We start from the raw sequence: 23,558 nt of genomic DNA, 5'->3' as shown, positions 1-23,558 counted from the left end.
TACTAGGTCTTTGCCCAAAGAATACAAGGGATATGGGCACCCCAATGTTTACAGAAGCATTATCTACAATAACCAAATTATGGAAATAGTCCAAGATCATTTGATGAATGGATACAGAAGATGTTATACACACACACACACACACACACACACAGACTCTGCTATAAATATATATATATATATATATATATATATATATGTAATATATATATGAAAGCAGACACTTACCTATAGAGAACAAACTGCTGGTTACCCCAAGGAAGGTGGGTGGAGGGATGGGTGAAATAGGTGATGGGGATGAAGGAGGGCAGTTGTCATGTCATCATGGTGATGTATGGAAATGTTCAATCCCTATACTGTACTCCTGAAGCTAATATTACACTCCATGTTAACTAACTGGAATTTAAACAAAAACTTAAAAAAAATAAAAAGAAGCCCTTGGATGTTGCAGTTTGTTGGATATATTCCACTTTCCATGCCAAATGTGTGTGCTCACAATGCTACAAACACCAAGGACTATGAACGTGGCAGGTGGCTGCTCTGTTTCCAAAGCTTACCTTTAGGTCCTCTCATTCCATCAATTCCCGAATGTCCTGGGGACCCTGGAGAACCCGGCTCACCCTGACAGTTTAACAAAACAGAAGAATTTAATTTGGCTTCGAATACAAATGATATGTTGATAACATGACCCAGTTACAATCTTCCATGACCAGTTTCCATATATTTGCAGTGGTAAAGGAAATCAGAAGTGGACTGCAGGTGCACCAATACATGTGTCCAGCTTTTAAAAGTGGCTAAAACTCTAGAATCAGAGGTGTCGACAGCATCCAATTCTCTAATCTGATTACAAAGGAGTAAATATATCACATAATTTGAATATTAAGGTGTGAATGAGCGAATTAATACCAAATAAAATCTTGTTAGAAGACTTTTCTTTTTTTTTACCCAAAACTTGAAAAATCTATTTGATTCCAAAAGATGGGTAGCAAATTATAGCCATCTTCTATAAGCTGTGATGTAGGCCATGACACATATTATATCTCTTGGCTTCTCAGGAGGGTGTTTTACTCATGCTTATGAAGACCAAATGTATTTACAGCAAAATCTGAGATATCTGCAATCAGATAGGAAGGCTTCGACACCAGAATTTGGGTTATTTTTCAGAGAACTCTACTTGGATAAACCAGCAGTCATGAGGGAAGTTTCTGTAGAGCTGTTTAAACTAGGCTGGAGGAGGGGACAGTAGGTGGAGTGAGGGACTCTGTCATCTGTCATGGGAAAACAGGCATGAGCACTGTTCAGAAATTATAGTCACATCATGGCTTTCCAGAACCTTTCATTCTTCACTTATATTCTAAAAGCCAGTCAAAGGGCGATGATGTACACTGGCAAATTAGGACTCTTTATGGGCACCCCAGAGCAAAAGTTTTGTATTATTTCTTTCCTCCCCAACCACAGCCACTTACCTGGTCACCTGGAAATCCCGGAAAACCAATAATCCCTCTTGGACCAGGTGAGCCTGGGGGTCCTGGGGGTCCTGGAAGCCCCGGCTGCCCGGTTCTACCAGGCTCCCCTCTGTGAAATCCAGGCGCTCCGTGTCTTCCGCGCTCTCCTCTCCTCCCCTGCATCCCAGGATCACCTTTATCACCTGGGGGGGTTGCAAGTGGGACAAACCTCTCGCAGGAAATCCTGGGTGGGACAGTAGTTAGGCTGAGGGTTTGGGTCCTATATTTAGGAGAAGAAGCCCAAGGTTTTAGGGAGTCCTAGTTCCTGCCCTAAGGCCCATTGTGATGGTTTTGGGCTTCACGGACCTCACTGGGAAAGAAGCACCCAAGAATGGACTCTTACAAATGAAGAAGAGCTGACCCAGCGCAGTTAAAGAACATCTGCCCCCAACAACTAGTTAAGGACAGAGCCAAGACAAGAGCTCCGCCTCCTGCAGACTAAACCTGAACTTGACGGGGAGGGAAGAGAATACAAAAGTGGTGGTAAAGTCTTTGCTGTATGCTGTTTCTGGGGAGCAGGAGCACGGGCATCAGGGTGCCTGTTAGAAAGGCAGAGTTGGGGTCGGCCCCAGCCCTGCTGATCCAGAATCTGCATTTCCACAAGAGCCCCAACAGTTCATGGGCGCACTGAAGGTGGAGAAGCATGGGTCAAAATGACCTGGACAGTCATCACTGTGTCAGTCGTTTTAATACCAGTCACCACAAAAGAGGGTACTGAAAAGCTGGAACTGGTATTAGAAGTATAATCTTTGGACTGACACCCTAATTTGGAATATCCAAATCTAGACCTATGTATGAACTTTAATTAAGTTCTGGCATGGAAAAGCAAAAGAAAAATGCAGCATGAGGTTAATCTGTGTATATTTGTATGTAAAGAAAGTGGCCTTCCCTTTCCCAAACAAACGCATGCTTGTTTGAATGATCTAGAAAGATCAACACATTTGATACAGTTAAAAAGAATGAGGATTTACCTACCTGCTTCTCCTGGGAATCCACCATCTCCTGGAGGTCCAGGTTCCCCTGTTTTCCCCTTTTGGGAAATGATAGCCATCTCTCCTTCATCTCCTGGGGGTCCTCTCGCTCCTTCAGATATTAAGTATGCAAGAGAAAAACAAACAGAAGCACCACACCTGTGATTCTTCTGTTAAGACCCTTCAGGTCCAGTTTGCAAATACACATTTCATTTCCTAAACCATATTTCTGTTTATAGTTTGCACATTGCCGATGGAGTTCATAAAGGAAGGGCCATACCTTTCTGCATTCCCCTCCCAACGTGTCCAGCAACAGGGTCTGGGCTACAGAGAGTGATCAGTGAATGCTTACTAAATTCAGCCAAACAGATCTCGGAGTCTTAGGTGAAAGCAGATGGGCTTGAAAGATTTCAGATCTAAAATACGTCTCTTCATCCAGTAAAACGTGAACCACCCATCTCATATTTTTCCGTTCCCTGTCTTTCCCTTCCTAGCCATCCTCTATTATTTTCCTTATGTTAAAAGATCACTTATTTCAACTGCTTCTCCACCTAGAGAATTCTGAAAGGTAGGAAGAATACACGGTATTTCTACCCAATTTTCATAAACACTGTCCAGTTGTAGAAGTGTGCTTGAAGGGGCTCATACCAGTGTGGTGAGAGCCAATTACTAACCAGCCAAGAATTTTGTAAGCCAGTTGTTAAAGTGCTCACAGCTTTAAACCAGCCACAGTGGGTATTTATACAGCAAACACCAATCAGAGCATTTTTTTAAAGTTTTCATTTAAATTCTAGTTAGTTAACATACTATGTACTATCAGTTTCTTATATCTGTTTTATTTTGGAGACCATAATAGCATAGCAAACATCACTTAATCTAAGCTAGCTAAGAGCGACTCTGATTCCTTGATTCTTTATTTAAAAAAACCAAACTAACAGGCTAGTAAAACAAAAATAAGAGTAGAATCAATTCACCAAGAAGTAAAGGTAATTTAAATTATACAGGAGGTTATTTACCCAATGTGCTTTAAGGACAAAACACTTGTCTCTCAAATTGTCAAGCACTCATTCTCAACACTGGAAATGAGATGTTGTTACCTTCACTCACTGCGGCCTCCCAGCTAAGTGCTAGAAGTAAATATGTAACAGGGATGGACACAGAACATTTACACCAGTGGTCTTAAAATTTTTATTTTTTAATAGTAATGAAAACTGTTTCTTAGGATTTTATGTATTTGAAAACTTTATTTTTTTAAAAAGATGTATTTATTAGTTATTTTAGAGAGAAAGAGAGGGCATGAGCAGGGGGGCAGGCAGAGGGAGAGTGTCTCAAACAGGACCCCTCCCTCCTCCCGCTAAGTGTGGATCCTGACATGGGGCTCAGTCTCACAACCCTGAGATCATGACCTGAGCCAAAATCAAGAGTCGGATGCTCAACCAACTGAGCCACCCAGGTGCCCTGAAAACTCTTTCTTTAAGTGAAGGTGGGGAAGTATATAGCTCATGGCTCGGAGGAGAGTGGATTTACTCTACTTCAGAGGTCCGCAAATAACCACTTGAGAGTCAAATTCTCCTGTGGCCAGTTTACCTATAATCCGTGAGCTATGGTTTTTACACTTTTACATTTAGGGGATAAAACTCAAAACGTGAACAATATTTTGTGGCATGAGGAGATTGATTGAAATTCAAATTTCAGTGTCCATAAGGAAAATTCAATTGGAACACAAGTTATGTTAGCGTGTTTCCATGCTGTCTCTGGCTGATTTCATGCTATAAAAGCTGAGCTGAGTGCCTTCAACAGGGACCCCAGGCCCTGTAATATTTATTATCTGGCTTTTTACAAAAACAATATTTTAAAAAAGAAAGAAAAGGAAAAGATTGAAACAGAGTTTGGGGACCTTTCTCACTTCCTTCCTAACCAGGGAGAAGGTTCTTTTAAATCCAATAGCCATATATCAAAGCACTTGATATTTTTTTTCTACTAATAGAGCAATTCATTTATCAGTTATATGCAATAAGACTGAGAGGTAAGGAAAATGAATTTGGTTTAAAATTCTAAAACACCAGGAATCCAAAAGGAAGAGGAATCCAAGCTGCAGGACAGTTCCACTTACTTTTCAAAGACCATCTATATAGGTTCTGATCAAATACCAAAACCGAGATGTAGCATCACCATGCTGTCAAGTGCATTTACCTTTGGCACCTTTCACACCCCGGTCTCCAGGGAAGCCAGGCTGACCGTCCTCTCCTGGGTCCCCCTTACTGCCAGCACATCCATCGGGGCCAGGCTTTCCTCTCTCCCCTGGAAAACCAGGGAAGCCAGGCAGCCCCTGGGATCCTGATGAAACGAAAGCATGATTTTATAGAAAGACATTTTAAAAGCTTGCACGGTTCCTAGATCTGTGTTCCTAGATCTGTGTTCCTTGCCCCTTCCCATAGCCCTGTTCATACTGAAGGTAAACAACGTCTACCAGGCCCACCTCGTGTAACCGCTGTGCTCGAGGACTCAGCTTTCCACCCCAGAGGGCTGCAGTGGGAGCCTTTGTGTTTCTGAGTCTTGATCTCATCATGCTTGAAGAGATCAGGAGCCAGGGACGTGGGGCTGGAGAATGGGGACTCATCCCATGTGGAAGTACATTAGCCCTGACCCAACACCTGATCAGCTCTACCCACTGTGTTGAGCAGAAGTATTTGTGGGTTCTGTGGGCCTAACACCCCCCAACATTTTCCCATTTACCTATGCCAAAACATTGTGCCACAGGAAATAACAATATAGGAGATAAGATGAAGGGAGTGGTCACTAAGGGTAGGACAAAATCAGGCTGATATAACAGTAAATTTAATAGTATGATCATATGTAATACTCTTCATCTGGCAGTGGATTTCAAGTTTATAAAATAGGGGTAAATAATGGAAAAGTGCTACCCACCCTTTGGGCCTGGAAGACCAGGCAGTCCATCATCCCCTGAGGGGCCTGGGATGCCTGGGGGTCCTAGGGGACCGTCTGCCCCTGGCCATCCCGGGACTCCAGGGAGGCCCTTCATTCCAGCTGGACCAGGAGGCCCCATATCCCCTCGCTGTCCTTTCCAACCTGGGGCACCTAGGACAAAGCACAAGGACAAATGTGTGAAGACTGAACACACTGGCTTCACACATGGGCAGGAAAAAAAATTCACTGATAGCTTAAATTGTGTATCTGTGCCTATGAAACAATGTTTATCAGCTACAACCACAGTGGCAAAGCTCCATCAGTCTCCAAACCTATTTTCCTGGCTGCTATAAGAAGAAAGGCAGATTACTTGAATAAATATTTCCCAGTAGAGATACACAAATACTATAAAGAGCATTTTAAAAATGGAAAACAGGGAAGGGTGAGGAACAAAAATAGTATTTGTATTTACACTTGAAACCAGTAGAAGAAAACTTCCCAGGTGTTCCCTGTAGCTCTGGCCAAGTGAACTTGGTCAGGCTGTTCACTGGAGAGGACTGCAGAAATCACAGCATCATCATCTGGTTTTTACTGGTGCTGGAAATAAGGCTGTAGAGGCAGGGTTTGCCTCACCCCCATTTTGATCCATTTTCCTGCCATTTTTGAATAAATGCAACAGGATATAAATAACAGGAGACAAACCAAATGGCGAAATGAAGATCACACTGGAAACAGCACTCTAGTGCCTTGGGTTGAGACGTACTTCTTCCTGGGTTTCTCAAGTTCCTACGTGTCTTGCTGGGTGCCCCCAAAATACAAGGTCCTGGCCACTCTTTACCTAGGCTAGTTCTTAAGGCTGTGTTTGACACCCACAGCCTTGGCAGGTGATACAGCACTTGTCCCAACATAAAGAGCAGGCTGTGCTGCCTGCGGCTATAAAGCAGCAGCTCCCCAGGCTCAGTGCTCCTCTCAGATCCTGCAACCTGCTGCGTGTGCAATGCAACATCCATCGAACCCCACTTCTGTGTCCCCATGAGACTAGGGTGACAAGGGGAAATGACCCAAACCACGGGAAGTGCATGCCCCTTGCCGTCCTGTGAACAGTAAAGTCCTTGTCTCTGCCCCAGGACTCTTGGTTCCACTGGTATGTAAAGGAGTAGCAGGTGAGTTTATTCCTCTGTAAGCAGAGTCAAGACCCAGGCTCTTCACGCGTGGGCATGGCACAGGCTCTCACTCACCTGGATGGCCTGGAGCCCCTCGGAGTCCTGGCTGCCCCGGTAACCCTGGGGCACCTCCTTTGCAGGAACGAGCAGGTAGACCTGGGATTCCTGGAAACCCAGCACTTCCCTCTCTGCCTCTGGGGCCTTTAAGACCTGGGAATCCTGGCCTGCCAGCTGCCCCTGAAATGATACAAGGCATTCTTGACACTCATGGCATCAAACTAGGGAGTCAGCCGGCCATAGCAGGTACACGCTTGCAATACCAGAAACAAGCCTTTCCATCCAGCTTAGGGCTCAAATGAGTAAAGCCTCTCAAAGGATTTTCTTATCCCAGATGGTCGTGAGCTCCAAATGAATGGGAAAACCACGCATTACTAGGAGAGTTACTTGATACGGTTACACAGACAACGAAGAAGTTGCTTGGGCAAATTAAACACCACGAGGTTCTTCTTGATTTTAATTAACCTCTCACATTGTAGCAGGCTTTACACTAAATCTCCACAGTACTTACACACCCAGTTCACAGTTTACGGATGTGTTTTTTGTAAGCCATTTCATCACTTGAACTCTTAAATTTCTATTTATTGGAAAGGCAGTGTCATTTCCAGAAAAAAAAAAAAATCACAATTCCCCTATCATCCATCCCATGCCCTACCCTAAAAATCTACTTTTTTCCTTGTTTTCATTATACTTCTATTCATACATTTACATTTTTAAAGTAGTAATCACAGTATATCATTGTTGGATTATTTTACATTGCGTATTAATCTGCAAATGTTTTCATTTTGTTATAATCTTTATAAATACAATTTTAGTTGAAAATAGCTGAATGGTATTTCGCTGAGTGTGTGTGTGTGTGTGTGTATTACTTAACTTTATTGTTCCCATTTGTTCATCTTTTGTGGATGATACAAGGGTATTTTCATAGTAATCTTTATCTTCTGCTGAATACTTCCCTTAGATACATTGTCACAAGTGAGAGAGTAGGATTATTAAGCCAAAATTATTTTCACTGACTCACAGAATGTGTTCTCCTGTTACTTTTCGACTAATTGGGGTTTTGTATGTGAACATTTTGACTTACCAACTACAGAGTAAGTCCCCTGGTGCCAGAGAAGGAGACTTAGACCCCTGCCCTCCATTGGCCCTGTAGTATGATGCTATTGTGGATACCTAGTAAATACTGGCCCACCCACTGTTAGAAAAAAAACAGAACAGTGTTTGTAGAAGTCTGGTCTGGGGTCCACTCTTGGTCACCACAACCTAAGGGTCTGGACTGCTGGGACCCACCCAATTCTGATGTAATGAATCAAAATTCCTGAGACTAGGGCCCCAAAGATGATGATTTTAAGGACCCGGACCCAGGGTTACTGTTACTGTTAAATACATTAAAGACTTCTGCTGAGGGAATCCTTAGTGATTTTGGAAATAGATGTTAAGTCAGTGCCAGGAACATTTTCCCACCTTCCTTGCCCACTACCCCTGCTGGAATAAAAGCCCCTCCACCCTGTCACCTGTCCAAATAATGCAGCGTGCCTGCCAGGCCCAACCCACACCACACCCAGCTTCCCTAAACACCACTGCACACTGCTCTGCCCTCTGAGCTCCCCCTCTTCTTTTAGCCTGTCCTCCTTCACCCTGGCCTTGGCAGCAGGCAAGTGACTCAGTGCCTGTTCCTTGGGCATTTACAGGGCTCACGTGTTCTCCTGAGTCTAAAGCAGGGAGATGTCCAGCAGCTGCTGAATCAAACTGAATGGATGATCCACAGTGAGCTGCCCCGGATTTGAAAACAACCCATAAAATGCAAAGGCAATGCTATGGATACAGGTTCCTTGAAATGTGACCAGTGCTTATTTATGGTGGAAGATGCTTAGGGGGAAAATTCTGCATTCTAGATTTCTAAGGCTACATAGTCTAAACAGTCTTCAGTGACCTGTTCTAGAGCTGAGCCAGCTTATGGACCACAGGGACAGCACAGCCCTCATACCTTCAAAGCCTGGATGTCCTGGATCACCTCTGTGACCTTTTGACCCTGGCACTCCTGAAAGACCTCTCTTTCCTGGAGCACCTGGTTGGCCATAGGCAGTGTCTCCCATGACTCCTTTCTGACCACTTGCTCCACGAGAACCAGGAAAGCCTGGGGGCCCAGGAAGGGAGGCCCCCTTTTCACCTCCAAAACCCGGATCGCCCATGTCACCACGAAAACCTATGGGAAAAAATTGTTTAAATTTTTGGATGTACAAATATAGAACTAATACAAATGGAAGATGACTACTTTGACAAAAATGTATTTTTTAAAAATACAGGAGCATTAACAAAATTAAGAGTAACTTAATAGGGACGCCTGGGTGGCTCAGTGGGTTAAGCCTCTGCCTTCAGCTCAGGTCATGATCCCAGGGGATCGAGCCCCGCATCGGGCTCTCTGCTCCGTGGAGAGCCTGCTTCCTCCTCTCTCTCTGCCTGCCTCTCTGCCTACTTGTGATCTCTCTCTGTCAAATAAATAAATAAAATCTTAAAAAAAAAAAAAAAAAGAGTAACTTAATAAGCAACATTGCTTTGGCACCTTTTGTAGGAAAATACATTGTGATTTTGTATTTCCTAGAAGCCAATGATGTTTCTCTCATTGCTTTCATTCACCGGCAGTCTGTTTGGACTGAGCCGTTTCTACCAAGTAGTAGACCCCTGATTGCCTGGAACTTACGCTTCAGGTGGAAGGAGCCCTGAGAATTTACAAAGTTACCAGGATCTGAAAGTTACCAAAACATAGCTAAGAGCTTAATGTTTCAAAAAAAAACCCAAACCAAACAAAACAACAACAAAAAAACCCCATTATGTAGGGATCCCTGAGCTGTCTGCTTACTACAGTCATTGAGTTTCAGAAGTACAGACACGTTCTTAAATGAAAAATGCTTATTCACCAGGTGGACCCGGTATTTCTGATATTCCTGGCTTGCCACGCCGACCTTTTTGCCCATCGAAACACCTCAACCCCGGAGTGCCCCGAAGACCTGGAAATCCCTTTGGTCCTAAATAATAACAATAAAACACAGGCTCAATAAAATGCAAATCAAGTGAGAATGAAAATCAGGTTATTTAAAAAGAATCTGTGCTGTCTTTTTCAGAGTATTTTTACTTTATGTAAGTAGATATCACCTCGCCTGGTTTACATAATCATTTTAGGAATCGTATGCTCCAAACAAGTGTTTCAAAGAGAGTACTTTTGTTAATGTGTTTTCTCCAAAGCCATACTGTAAAGGATTCTCCCTAAAAGCCTTTGAGACATGTACCACCACTCCGATGAATCTTTTGGTGCCTTCCCATGCTCTGTCTCAACACAAATATTTGAGCATAGCCCCTCCTTGTAGGAGGAAAGAGATGGCAGCCAGCATGTAGTCTGCCAAGAAACCATCAGGGTACAGGCCAAAATCTACTTCCCTACACCTTACTATGTTGCCCTCCAAGGAAGTATAGGCAAGAAGCACCTGCAAAAGGAATCGAGATTTTTTTTCTTCATTCTTTGATCTCCAACTGGAAGTTCTCTCAGCTAAAATAACTTTAAAGGAGGTACAACTGGCAGCTTAAAATCTGTGTGTTCACATCCCTTGAGGCTTGCAAAGCACAACAGGGTAAAACTTACAATCACTAAGTACATTATCAGTTTTCCTCCTGGCGCATAGGAAAAGAAAGAAGGTACAGCTTTAAAATACTCAAAGGGCAGATATTTCTACTGAAATGTGATCAAATCGAGGTAAATTTTGTTGCATAGAGATTAAACAAATAAAACAAAATACCCCACCTAGGGTAAACCCAAACCAGTAGACTTGAGCCCCGGTGTGTCTTACCACAGATGCTGTTTTCTCAGAGTCCCTCAAAACCTGATGATTATTTTAAAACTATTCTCACTAGTCACCAGATGATTAACTATGGGTTCATCTGTCTTACCAGTTCCTTTACTCTGGGGAATGTGTAAAACAGCCATTTCTCATTGATCCTACCTGGAGGTCCATCAATTCCTGGGGGACCCGGCCTCCCAGGGTAGGTGATGTTACAAGAAATTATGTCGCCTGGAATGAAAAAACAAACAAAATGGCATTCATGCAACTGACAGCCCCATGTAAAGTGAATCTCAATGATAATCCAACCAGGATAATTCTTCATAGAGTATATGTGGATTGCAAGGGGAAAGAAGACTCCCAAGTATCCTTAGAGCATCTGAACTTTTATTTTGAATTTCTGAAAGGTGGGTCCTGAAATCTGAGCTTCAACTGTCAGACAGCTATGAATGTAAAGGGAATAAGAAAAATCCCAAGAAGTATCAGTTTTAATAACCCAAAAGAAGATATGTATTGACAGGCCCAATGACACCCAAGATGATGGAATCAGAAGACCTGAAAATCATGACGTAGAAGCGACACTGAACAGTGAGCTGGGAGGACTGGAGTGTGTTTCGGGTGTGGGAGGCCTGTGTAGATGAGCACCCTCGGTGAGATATTAACGCCAGCTGCCATTTCCTGAGGGCCTGCCACGGATCTGGGCCTTCACATGTATCGTCTCTTGGTTTTGCTAATGACTCTGGACTGCGGTCACTCCCATCCCCCCATTTTCGCTGGTGAAGACAGGAAGACACCAAAGCGTGTGCCTCCCGGTTCCCTCTCCCTTTGAAATGGAATGTTTCTCTTTTATAATGGAATGAATGCATGATAATGTACCGCTCCATATGCTCTCAAATCAGAAATGTATCAACTGAATAAAAATAATGTTAGATTTTTAAGGGTCCAGAACCATAATCTTAAACCTTACTGAGGACCAAATTATTGCCTATGTTGTCAAAGCGAGAACCAATGATATCACCTCATTCTAACACTTCACAATTAACACTGTAGCCTGAGGCATATGTACATATTACAAAGGAAAAAAAAAATCTTAAATAAACCTTTCTCCAGACTTTTCAAAAGTTTTCAGTTCTAATACCACAAGTCACTTTACTGTTTTAAATTCAGATAACTGTCAAATATATTTGAAATCCATTCTTTTCTTTTTTCCTTCCTAGAATGCTTACACATGGGTTTTCCAGGACGATGATGTATTTTTTAAATGAAACACTAGTGTTTTTTTATTAATATACCCTGCAGTGTCTCAAAAGAGAGTAAACAAATAGATATTTTGAATATGTATGTAAATTTAATACCAATTGCATGAGCTGGTACTAAGAAATGAATGAAAGGCAATTTTGGTATGCCAGACAAATACAGCAACAAAGACATTTCAGTATTTTAAGAATTTGTTTTAAATATTGATTGTGCTGTAATACTTTTGTTAGACAACACTCAAAGTTTGAACAGCAGCTAGAAGAAATATTATTTAGTGGTTCTAGCCATCGCTATAATGACTTTTCCTAGAAGAGAGGCTCACTTTAGCTTCCACTATTTCCCTTGACATTCTATAACACATAACATTCAAAATTACCTTTCCGACCCTTCAAGCCTTCAAGGCCCCTCTCACCAGGGCGGCCTGGAGCTCCTGGTGGCCCTCTCTCTCCTGGTGGGCCAGGAAATCCCAGACCTGGTTGTCCTCTAGGTCCTGCTCTGCCCGGGGGACCTGGGGGTCCAGGAAACCCTTTATCACCTGGGAGTGCGTCTTCATGATCCCCCTGGGAATGTTTGCATCATGAGTCAGTTAGCAACTTTGCTAGTCCATGCGTTCAAAGCAGTCATTGTCATAAGCTACAGAAACACATAGAAAAACCTCATAATTCCAGGAGACTCAAAAGCAATTGTAGTTTTAAATGATTAACTCAGCTTCTTGTTCATTGATAACATAAATATTTACAAACACTTACATGCTATGGGTGGGGGGAGATTAAGCCTCAAATACAGAAAGCCACGTGTGTGTTATGTGTTAAATACATTTGAGAAATTTTATGTGGGAACAACTCTCTGATATCAAAACAAGAAGATAGAGAAATACGTAGTTAGAGGGAGGTTGAAGGCTTATGAACTGAATAAGTAAGTTCTTATGTTTTTGAAATTATGGTCCCATATTCTGAGAAGGCACAGGGATAGACTCCACCGTCCTTCACATCTGCACGCAAAGGGCTGACAAACACTTTCTGCTCCTGCTTAAGAATTTGACCTTTGGTTAACTGTCTAGTTTTGTTCCTCTAGCAACTTCACGAAAACAGGATTTCCAGTATATTACAAGGCAGCATTGCTTATGGTACAATCAATCCCCAGCTGTCAAATTTGCATCGGGTTGGAAAACTAGAAAGATCTTTGTGGAACCCTTGTTGGGGCTTCCTTGAATGATGGTTCCTGGAACCAGAAAGTTCCCCATGGGGTCCCCGCAAAATGTGCTCCTATGGAGAAGGAGCCTCTCCAGCCATGGCTACCTCCACGTCTGCCTCAGAGCTCGTGTCATTCACGTCAATGGAATGAACAGTTTCACATACAAGGGAGGCCTGATACTCTCAACGGCAGGCAGCACGTCTGGCAGAAAGAGCACATGCGTTGGCGTAAGACGGACTCGGGTTTTCACTCCTGTTTAGCCCACTTGATAGGTAGGTAACCTGGAATAACATATCCTTAGCCTCCGTTTCTGATGGTAAAATCTGAAAGCAAATTGCCCTTCAGCAGATTGATGACATGCATGAAACACCTAGCTCAGGCTCTGGGGGTACAGCTCAGTGGCAGAGCATTCGACTGCACCTAGCTCGGCTCCTGTGACGTTGCCCCAAGGTGTTTTAAGTTCCTAAGCACTGGGTCATGCATCAGAGACTTTTCTTATGGCCTCTGTTACCCACACATGGTTTCTACCCAAAATGTGCTTGAAAAATGCAGCAGTATTTGTCAGTGGGATTTCCCTTCAGCAATATGTCAAAATCCAGGGGATTTGCACTAGTTGACCCTCTCTTGCTTGCCACTTCCCCTCATGTGCCTCTTCACCATGGGACAGAATCAAAGGTCATTATCAAGACCTGTGTTCTATCCTCCACCCTCCAGAGTTTACTGAACAGGCCTGAGGTCGCTGGGGGCTTTGTAGATGCGAGGGCCCCAGAAACAGATGCACACCATGAGAACGATACAAAGACCAAAGACAGGACAGGAAGTCTTCCCATGACTAAACCACCACTCGGGATTTCAGACCATCTGCTCTTTAGACCATCTGATTCAGACCACACCTTCAACAAAAATCAACTTTTTGTGGCAGTCACAGAAGGCAACTCTGATTTACAGCACATTGACACTTGACTACATTATAGTTTTAAATTGAGAAGGGGGAAACAGATGCTTCGTGACCATATAAGAAAATGAAATTCAATAGCCAAAGAAGAATTATACATACTGGAGGGCCTGGATCCCCCCTTTTTCCAGGAAGTCCATCCCCACCATGTTGTCCCTGTTGTCCTGGAAATCCTGGGAGCCCATCAGGACCTCTTTCTCCTTTCTGCCCTGGGAACAAAGGTGAAAAGACATTCAAACCCTTCTCAGCAGTAGGTGAAGTAGAAGGAAACACAGGACAAGCATAAAAATAATGACCTTGCCTCTGTGTGGGCTGGGCAGAGATTCCTCAGAGTATCACAGTTGACTGACTAAAGTCACATGAGGACAACCATGCAAAAGGAAGAGAGGAGAGGGACGCCTGGGTGGCTCAGTTGGTTAAGCGGCTGCCTTCGGCTCAGGTCATGATCCCGGCGTCCTGGGATCGAGTCCCACATCGGGCTCCTTGTTCGGCGGGGAGCCTGCTTCTCCCTCTGCCTCTGCCTGCCACTCTGTCTACCTGTGCTCGCTCGCTCTCTAACAAATAAATAAATTTAAAAAAAAATTAAAAAAAAAAAAGGAAGAGAGGAGAGTGACAGTTGCCAAACCCATTGACCTTCTTACTTGGAAAGTGCTCCTTTGTTCATTCTGCCAGGGAGGCTGTATGCAGGGGCACCAACCATAAGAGCATCTGCCCCTGCTTACACAGCCCTGAATGTGGTGCCCCATCCCCTGGCAAGGGTGAATGGGGGAGCAGTCCATGGTGATGTGCTGCCCCTAGGCTAGTCCAGTTCTTCCTGATTTATTTTATTTTTTTGGTAAACTGGAGCTGAGAAGGTAGAGCTCTACTTCTTTTTGTGGGAACTTGGAGATTCTGGCTGGAAGGGCAGTATACGCACAGCCTAGGAAACTAGTCTTGGGAAGAAATGCAGTTGGTGCAATGAAAGATGCAAGATGTAGGAAGAATCTCCTGGATCCAGCCATGCCAGTGCAGGCCCTACCGCTAAGACTTCAAATTTTATTTAGGTGAGTCAATAAATTACTTTTTTCTCTAAAACAACTTCAAGCTAAGTATCTGTCATGGCCAAAATAGCCTTGATTAATACAGGATGCTATAATGCACTGGATAAACAGTAGGCAAGTCAAAGGTGGTCTTTTGTCAAACCCAGAGTCACAATAATAAGGACTCAAATATGTTTTTTTTTTTTTTTATGTTTTCAAATAAGGGATAGGGGATTTGAGGCTCAACATTATCACAAGAAATGTGAGGGGGAAGAAATATTTTTTAAACAATCTCAACAGCCCTGTATCTTGTCATAGAATTGATCTGTGGTCAGAAGGGAAATGAATGCAAGAAGATGGTTGCCATACCATTCACAAAATGGCAGGGAGTTTCGTGATTGACTAGGCTCACCTTTCACTCTTGATACAACCGCGTCGCCCTTTTCTCCTTTGCTGCCAGGTGGTCCTGAAACACCATGTTTTCCCTTGGTGAAAAATAAGAGGAACAAATCATTTTAATTTTGATAGGTCAAAAGTTAGTCATGTACATCTAATCTCTCTCTTGTTTCTTTCTAAATAACCTGTTCTAGATTCTGGTTTGGTACTCTTAGTATCATTCTTTTTCTTGCCTTCCAAGGTGGGTCCTACCTTACAAAACTGAGGCTCTTGACCTGCATTTAAAAGCTTGTGGAATCTGGATAAGTTCTGTACCATATTCAACAGAAATGTGTATCACTATCAGTGTTCTGGTTTGGGCAATATACTAAGGTTATATATGCTATCATGGGAAAGCTGGATGAAGGGTCCACAGGAACTCTCTTTCTCTGCATGATGTTGCAAACTCCTTGAGTCATAAAATAAAACTTATCTCAAAATAAAAATTCATAACAAAAATTTGTAACTATCTTGGGCATTTTAATGTAGAATGAAGAGGAAGGGGGTGGGTAGGTTAACCACAAGAGCTGCCACTAAAGCTGAAGGCAGAGGCTTAGGGACAAGTGTGTGATATTGAGAGAAGTTGATGAGCAAGAACCTTCATTATAGCTAATGTATTTGAACCTTCACCATAGCTAATGTATTTCCTCCATATAGCAAGTAAACAACTAATTTTGGCCAATGGGCTCATCACCTTTTGACCTCAACATCGCTCTGAAACTCGACTATTGGGTCATGGTTTTATAAGTGTTATGTTATCATTGAACATTAATCTGCGTCAAAAATCTGGAGACCTACCATCAGTATTAAATTGGCCAAGCACCATAGTAAATACAGCTACAGGAACACTATACAGAGCTTAAGGTTACTTATCCTGTGATCTTGAAAATCAAGAAACATAGACAAGAATTTAGAAGGAGGTGAAAATGACTGAGCAAACCCATCTTCTGTCACACAGATGCCTCGTCTTATTCTCATACAATTGAACGACATGTTCATGCAGGCTTCATTACCTTCTCAACTGGCACTTTATAAGCAGTTGGCTACTAAGAGAAGAAGGTGCCAATAGAGATGAGCATAACGGCAGTATTAAGCAGTAAGAAAGAAGAAGAAGCCAAAACTATACGCAACAGGCTTAAAAACACAAATGGCAAAAATGTGTGGGAGCCATTTAATGTAGAGAAAAAACATTTCCACAAACCCACTCAAAACTCCCAGGAGCATGACTATGATACTACTTCCTGTGTAACAATGTTTATCAGACATGAGAAAAGTGGGTGGAACAAATTTCTGAATAGAAATAGCTAGATTAGACAGGAAAGGAACTTTAGAAATTATAAAGTGCTAATATGAATTGAATGTTGCTTAATTCTTACTTTTCCTGTATATGCTGTTATAAGTAACAAATGGACAGGACCAAAGTATATGAGGCACAGTACTCAGGCCACATTATAATGATAACGTCCTTCTGATGGATAAATGTATCAATGCATAAAACCATTCATTGAGCATGTGAACCAGTTCCTCTCCAGAAGGACAACGCCAGTGGAATGCTTAATAAATAAGACCTTGGTCCCCTTGGAGTGTGAGCAGTTTCTTAGTCAGCATATTGGAGACTTAGAATGTAATATCAATTACTCTAAGGCTCTGCAGATATAGAATTTTAAGCACTAGATCCAGATCACAGACTTAGTTGAGCTAGAAAAAACAAAATGATAACCAGCACTCATTTTGGATTTCACTAAAGAGACATTTACTGAGAATCTAAAATGCCAGGTGGTACTTGGAGCATCAAGGACACAACAGTAAATAGCAGACCGTCTTGCCTTCATGGTGCTTAGATTCTTAGTGAAACAAATGTTTAATTTAAGAGATTTTTGGGCCAAAGTTTCCCAGAAGCTTTGGGATCAAGAGCTACTTGTCACTGTTCTAAGATCTGAGATTACTAAATCCATGTGTTAATACAACCGCAAAATCTCAGCAGCAACAAAAGAATCCCTCTCTGTCAGGCATGTACTGGTTGTTTAAAACATGGTCTAGATTAGGGACTTCAGCCACAGAGGCCTGGAGGGACTGTGCCTACCACGGGAAGCAGATGGATGGACCAAGTGGGGACATGAGCACCCTACCCTGCTCCCACAGGCACGGCCATCTCTCAGCTCCTGGTGACTGTAGGGATGCACTGACCCTGTGTGAATGAACTTCCAGTTTCTCAAGGGCAGCCATAAGTCTTATTAGTAATATAAAAACAAACACCATGAAGGCAAAACCAGCATGCCAGTAGGTCAGATTTGGCACATGTCAGTTGTGACCTTTGGTTTGCTCTGCAGCTCATTGGGGACAGTGACCCTCTTTGTTCCCTGGTGTGTATACCTTAGAGCCCTCAAAATACACTGTTGAATTGAATCCTTAACAATAAACCTGTAAAACAGGTGTCATTATATCCATTTTATAAATGAGGCCCTAAAGCTCAGTAAGACTATAGAGCTCACCAATGTCCTAGCTGGGATGTGAAGGTGGGTCCGTGTACCCTTAAGCCCCCGTGCTTTGTACTACAGCATCTTGGTGGGAAACCCCCATCCTCAGACTACAAGCTTTGGTCTAACCACAGAAAAAATTGCAAAGAACCTAAACCTACTTTTCTTTTTCTACTCTACTACCCATCTGTGGCTGCTGAGGCCAGGGACCAGCTGCTGAAAAAGGACATGTCTGAAGAGGTGAGTGCACCCATGATTATCCATGGCTCATCTGTGCTCTTTCCTTCTGTCCATTCTTCTCCCTCCACCACTTTTCCTTTCATAACACCCCACGCTATGGATCTAGCACCTAACAGTGACCACCCCGTGACAAATTTAATACAGAGAACTCATATGGATGGAATCAGACACAGAAAAATGGCGTCAGAAATAGAAGCTGTCCAAAGAGGCGAACCCTAGACCAACTGAATTACAGAGCTCAGTCAGGGCAATGCTGGACGAACTAGTCATTCACACTCAAAGATGTCAGCCCTGAGGAGCAACTCAAGAGGAAGCCACAAAAATAATTTAGAGCCAGTATAATCTTCATTAAGAAGATTAAGTACCAACATATAAACAATGACTATGTGAAACTGTTGAATTTAAAAAGCCGGCCATGAAAGGCAGAGTACTTAACAGCTGCAGCCATGTCCATTCAACACACACACATTAAGGAATTAATTTCTTGCTGAGCAGACTTTACCAGCATGCTTTGCAAGGGGTGGTACAGGGACAGCCCAATTGTCACCCTCACTTAAGGCTCTCAGACTGGAGCCTAATTTTCATGCCGTTTCTCGGGGAAAATGAAAAAGAGCACATTGGGGCTGGTGGCTAGGCCCCCAGGTCATGCCAGCATGAAGGCTCTTCAATAAAGACAGGACAGGTGGGCTGTGTCTAGCCTCCAGAGGGGTGTCTTATAGGGCAGCGACTTTGTTCTGAAGAGCCAAGTAGCTGAAACTTTATTCCTCAAGTCAAGTTACTTGTAATGGTCAGCGGATGTGAACCGTTTCAAAATAGATCCATCTAGGGGCACCTGGGTGGCTCAGTGGGTTAAGCCTCTGCCTCCGGCTCAGGTCATGATCTCAGGGTCCTAAGATCGAGCCCCGTGTCAGGCTCTCTGTCTCAGCGGGGAGCTTGCTTCCCCTTCTCTCTCTCTGCCTGCCTCTGCCTACTTGTGATTTCTCTCTGTCAAATAAATAAAATCTGTAAAAAAAAAAAAAAATAGATCCACCTACTCTGTGGCTCGAACTATCATGTAAATCCTGACAAAGCCAATGTTTGTATCTCGAGCTTGGACCTCTCCTGTGAATCTCTTACTTGAATATCATCTTACTACCTACCTACTCAACACCTTTCCTCATCTAACAGGTGCCTCAAATTTAAGATGTTGCCAATAATGCTGCTTCCTTTCCCCGTTCCACACCTATGCCTCACACTGTCCTCCCCATTTGGGCCTCAGCCTTTACTTTTCTTCTAATATCCCATGTTCAGCCTCACGGCCCATCTATCAGCACTGTCCTCAAACATCTAGAGAATCTGACCACTTCTCGTCATACTCAGCACCAACACATTAATCCATCTACCTTCACATTTCACCAAGATTACTGGAATCATCACCCAGCTCATCTGCCTACTTCATCCCCTGTCCCCCGTGATCTGTTCTCACCAGAGCTATCAGAGTGAACCATTTGAAGCTAATGGCAGATTATGTCTCTCTTTTCTTAAAACTTTCCACTGGCTACTCCATGTCATCCAGAGTAAAAGCTCAAATCCAACCTACCTACCAAACCCCATGTTCCACAGCCCCTCCTAACCTCTAGCCACTTCCTTGACTTCATCTCCTCCAGCTCTTGCCCTCAAGTCACACTAGATGGTGACGGCCTTTATCATCATCAGCCATATGCACTCAGCTGTTACATACTCTTTGTTCAACCCAACTCCTGGAGTCCCCAGGAGGGCAGAAACTGTGTTCTTCTCCTTACTGCATCCCCAGCACCTAGAACAGCACCTAGAACATAGTAGGTGCTCAATAAATATTAGTTTGATGCATGAATGAATGAATATAGTTCACTTTGGGGTCGTTAATATATGTATAGGTTCAAAACATAAAATATGTATCACACTATACATCAGAAAGAGGTACAGTTGAATTTTATCTCTATCTAGTCTCTTTCAACTAGAAAAATTGTTACTGGTAAGAGCTACTCACTGGTGGTCCTGGAGATCCTTCTGCACCAGGAGGGCCTGGGTGACCTTTCTCTCCAAGCCACCCAGGGAGCCCCAAGTCTCCCTTACTACCCTGCCTCCCAGGAAGTCCCGGAGGGCCTGGTGGGCCCATGGGACAAGGCTCACAGGCACAGAGCCCCGCGTCTCCTAGACAGAGGATAAAAGGCAGCTTTGTCACATTTCCTGCATAAAATCCCCCAAAGCTTTTACTTAATAAAACCAATAATGAAAATAAGAACAAGAGGGTCTGATAATGTGTGACATGGGGGCATGGGGCACTGTGCTGGGGTGGCTAGGCATGGTCTGTGTGGGGCAGATATGTCATTTCTAGACAGACGGGGTGTTTGTAGTCTTAAGAAACCCATCCTGACAAATTCTAAGGGAAAAGTTGATATCCAATTCTACTAAAGAAACTTTAAAAACAAGTGATCTTATTTTTACAAGTGTGAAAGTCTTTTATTTAGTTCCCACTGAAGAAACAGAAAAGAAAAATGAGTTGGAGCATAAACTCTAAACAAACAAACAAAATAATATGTGAAAAGGATTACTGACTGTATTGTGTATGACAACTGATAATTTACAATGCATTTTCTAATCATTGGCACTTTTGGTCTAAAAGAAATGCCTTTAGGATAGTTGAACCCAGCTCTGTTTATGGTCTTATACTCACCTATCCCAGATGGTCAAAAAAACATGAAACAACTTTTGGGGTGGAGAAACATGAAGCCTGAGGCATTTTGTGAGTCTGGGAAATATAGACCCACAGGAAAAAAGGGAATTAAAAGACCTAGACTATCCTCTCTTTCCTTTTTTAAGGAATAAAAAGGATTTCATGAAAAAAAGTCATCACTCTGGAGCTAATTTCACAGCAGGGGAAGTGTGTCCCTTAGACTCTCAGACAGAAAGACTTGATTTCTGGTAAGTTCTAATCACCTGATAAGCTCATAATGAAGAGGAGTGCTCACAGGGGTAAATAAGGCATATAACACATTGAAGTGAAATGTCCCATTGCCCACTTCATAAATGCCCCCAGTCCCCCTCACACTGTTGTCTTCTGGAAATCTGACCTTTGATGCATACTTGCCTTTTTCTCCTTTTGAACCTCTTCTTCCTGGAGGACCCATTCTGCCTTTTATTCCTTGTGGTCCAGGGTGCCCAACACTACAATATATAACTTTACAGGGGGAAAGAGGAGGCAAGAGAATCACACAATTTCCGTGAATGTCTTCTACAGAACAAGTGGGAGTGTCTCTTGATCTCCTACCTTCCCCTCAAGCCCACCTTTCTTCCATTCCTTTCCCCTGATTCTTTCTCTCTGACAGAAGAACATATATATACAAATCAACCATACACATGTCCCAGTGTGTTGCTGCTACCATAGTCACCGATAAAGTCTTCCTACTCTCAACCCCAAATTAGTGGGTTGCAGAGCAAGGCAATGGACAATAAAACAAACAAACAAAATAACTATATGGCAAGGATCTTTTTCCCCTCCAATTATGAATAATTACCAAATCAAAGAAAGCATGGCACATAGCTCATGAAAGCATAAATCCAGAGATATCTGATTAAAGGTGACATGAAACACAAACAATAAATTCCTTATTCTTCCCAAATCCCAGTAAAATAGCAAACAGTACAGGGATATGATAAAAATGTGTAAGCCTGCAGGACAAAAAAAAGGGGGGTGGGGAAACAAGGGCGAAAAAAACATGAGAGAACCTAACAGACCCTGAAAATTTGAGTTCTAAGCAGGCTGTGTGGAAAGGCAACAAAAACACAGTCTACATGAGAAATCTCTCCCAGACTTCAGGAATTGTTTTTTTTTGTTTTTGTTTTTGTTTTTGTTTTTGTTTTTAAGAGAGAGAAAGAGAGCTTGTGCATGGGAGCAGAGGAGGGAGGAGCAGAGAGAAAGGGAGACTCACACTCAGCACAGAACCTGGTATGGGGCTCGATCTCACAACCCTGAGATCATGACCTGAGCCAAAATCATGAGTTGGATGTTTAACTGTCTGAGCCACCCAGGCACCCCAGGAATTAGTACCTTGAAGTGGAATAACAGTGATGCCTTGATCAGAACGACTGGTTAAAGAAACAGTTCAATCCTAAGATCTCCTTCCCAGAAACTACAGCAGTAACTATGACCCTTCAGAACTGGAGGTAACAGACAATGTAGCAAGAAGAAAACTTTCAAATAAACTAGATAATTTAAAAAGTAGATGAAAGAAAGCATTTCATCCTGAGACCATGGACAGCTACAAGAGAAAACATTAAAACAACAGCAACAATAAAACGCTTAGAAGTTAAAAAAAAAATTATTATGAAAGCAGAAATCAAAAAATCCTGGAGCAGAGTCATAAGATGGAGTTGGGCAAGTCTATCAGAAGCTGCTACAGAAAAATACAAAGGTGAAGAAGAATAAAGACTAGAGAAAGAGTCCTGTAGGGTAGATTCTCTAACAGGCAAATATATAGTCAAGAAGGAGAAAACGGCAGGGGGTGCTTGGTGGGGAGACAGTATCCTCAGAAACACTTCAAGAAATTTACCTAAAAATGGAGGATTTGTGTTGGCTTGAACCTGCCCACTGAGCGCCTACCAATGAATGCAAATGTGCCCACACAGAGGCAAGTCATTGTGAAATGTAAGGTCATTAAGAAAAAAAGAAGAAAGAAAAATTTCTATAAGCTTTTAGAGCAGAGCTTCAGAGCTTTTAAGAATATGGGGGGGGGGGTCCCTCCTCAGCAGGTGGTCTGTATGTCTCCCTCTCCCTCGGCCCCAGCTCAATTGCTCTTTCTCTCTCAAATAAATAAATCAGTCTTTAAAAAAATTGCAAACTGACCTAATCTGAAAAAGCTCCAGGAGAGGTTTATTCAAAGAGATAATACTGATAAAATATTTAATGAGTTAGAATGGAGAGTTATACAATTCTAGACGGTTTGAAGTTGAATTAGCAGTTAAGTTATATTGAAAACCAAGCAAACACACAAAGAAAACAAGACATTAGCAAAATGTTTTGCAAAAAGTAATAATGTGTATTTTTATATGGCTGAACTGGTGAATAGATTTTATGTAGCCACTCAGTGTAAGTAATGAATATTTAATCAAAATTAAGATAATAACTAAATTGAATGGGTTTTAGGAGTGGAAAATGTTCATATGTGCAGTGGGAAGAGACTGAAAAAGAGCTAATTTCATCTTCTATGGAGGAAAGTCTAAAGATAAGGCTCAAACTCATGAATGAAAAAATAATGGGGCATCGGGGTGGTTCTGTCAGTTAAGTGACTGACTCTTGATTTGGGCTCACGTCATGATCTCAGGGTCATGAGACTGAGCCCCACACCAGGCTCCGTGCTGCCGTGGGACCTGCTTAGGATTCCCTCTCTACTTCTGCACCCACCCTCCTCCCCTACCGCCCCTGCCTACTCACATCTCTCTCTCTTTAAAAAAAAATTAAGGATTAGCAATAGGGGTCACTAGAAAGGCAAATAACAGAAAATCC

General features: G+C 42.6%; 1 protein-coding gene across 1 annotated transcript in view; it reads right to left on the bottom strand.

Annotated features, from left to right (window-relative positions):
- COL4A4 (collagen type IV alpha 4 chain) overlaps nucleotides 1–23,558 on the bottom strand; it is a 103,226-nt gene that overhangs the window by 34,352 nt on the left and 45,316 nt on the right. Inside the window, exons 20-33 of the mRNA XM_080798555.1 lie at nucleotides 21,144–21,233; nucleotides 20,043–20,206; nucleotides 15,295–15,367; nucleotides 13,966–14,072; nucleotides 12,091–12,274; nucleotides 10,620–10,688; nucleotides 9,543–9,650; nucleotides 8,612–8,830; nucleotides 6,643–6,804; nucleotides 5,405–5,575; nucleotides 4,670–4,813; nucleotides 2,481–2,588; nucleotides 1,467–1,648; nucleotides 558–621 (exon numbers count right to left, since the gene is read on the bottom strand). Coding sequence (XP_080654681.1) covers nucleotides 558–621; nucleotides 1,467–1,648; nucleotides 2,481–2,588; nucleotides 4,670–4,813; nucleotides 5,405–5,575; nucleotides 6,643–6,804; nucleotides 8,612–8,830; nucleotides 9,543–9,650; nucleotides 10,620–10,688; nucleotides 12,091–12,274; nucleotides 13,966–14,072; nucleotides 15,295–15,367; nucleotides 20,043–20,206; nucleotides 21,144–21,233 — 1,845 coding nt within the window. The remainder of the gene's footprint in view (nucleotides 1–557; nucleotides 622–1,466; nucleotides 1,649–2,480; nucleotides 2,589–4,669; nucleotides 4,814–5,404; nucleotides 5,576–6,642; nucleotides 6,805–8,611; nucleotides 8,831–9,542; nucleotides 9,651–10,619; nucleotides 10,689–12,090; nucleotides 12,275–13,965; nucleotides 14,073–15,294; nucleotides 15,368–20,042; nucleotides 20,207–21,143; nucleotides 21,234–23,558) is intronic.

Source organism: Martes martes (genome assembly GCF_963455335.1).
Source record: "Martes martes genome assembly, chromosome: 3".
NCBI lineage: Eukaryota > Metazoa > Chordata > Mammalia > Carnivora > Mustelidae > Martes > Martes martes.
The sequence above is the reverse complement of the archived record's forward strand: the minus strand, read 5'-3'. Positions and strand labels throughout refer to the sequence as shown.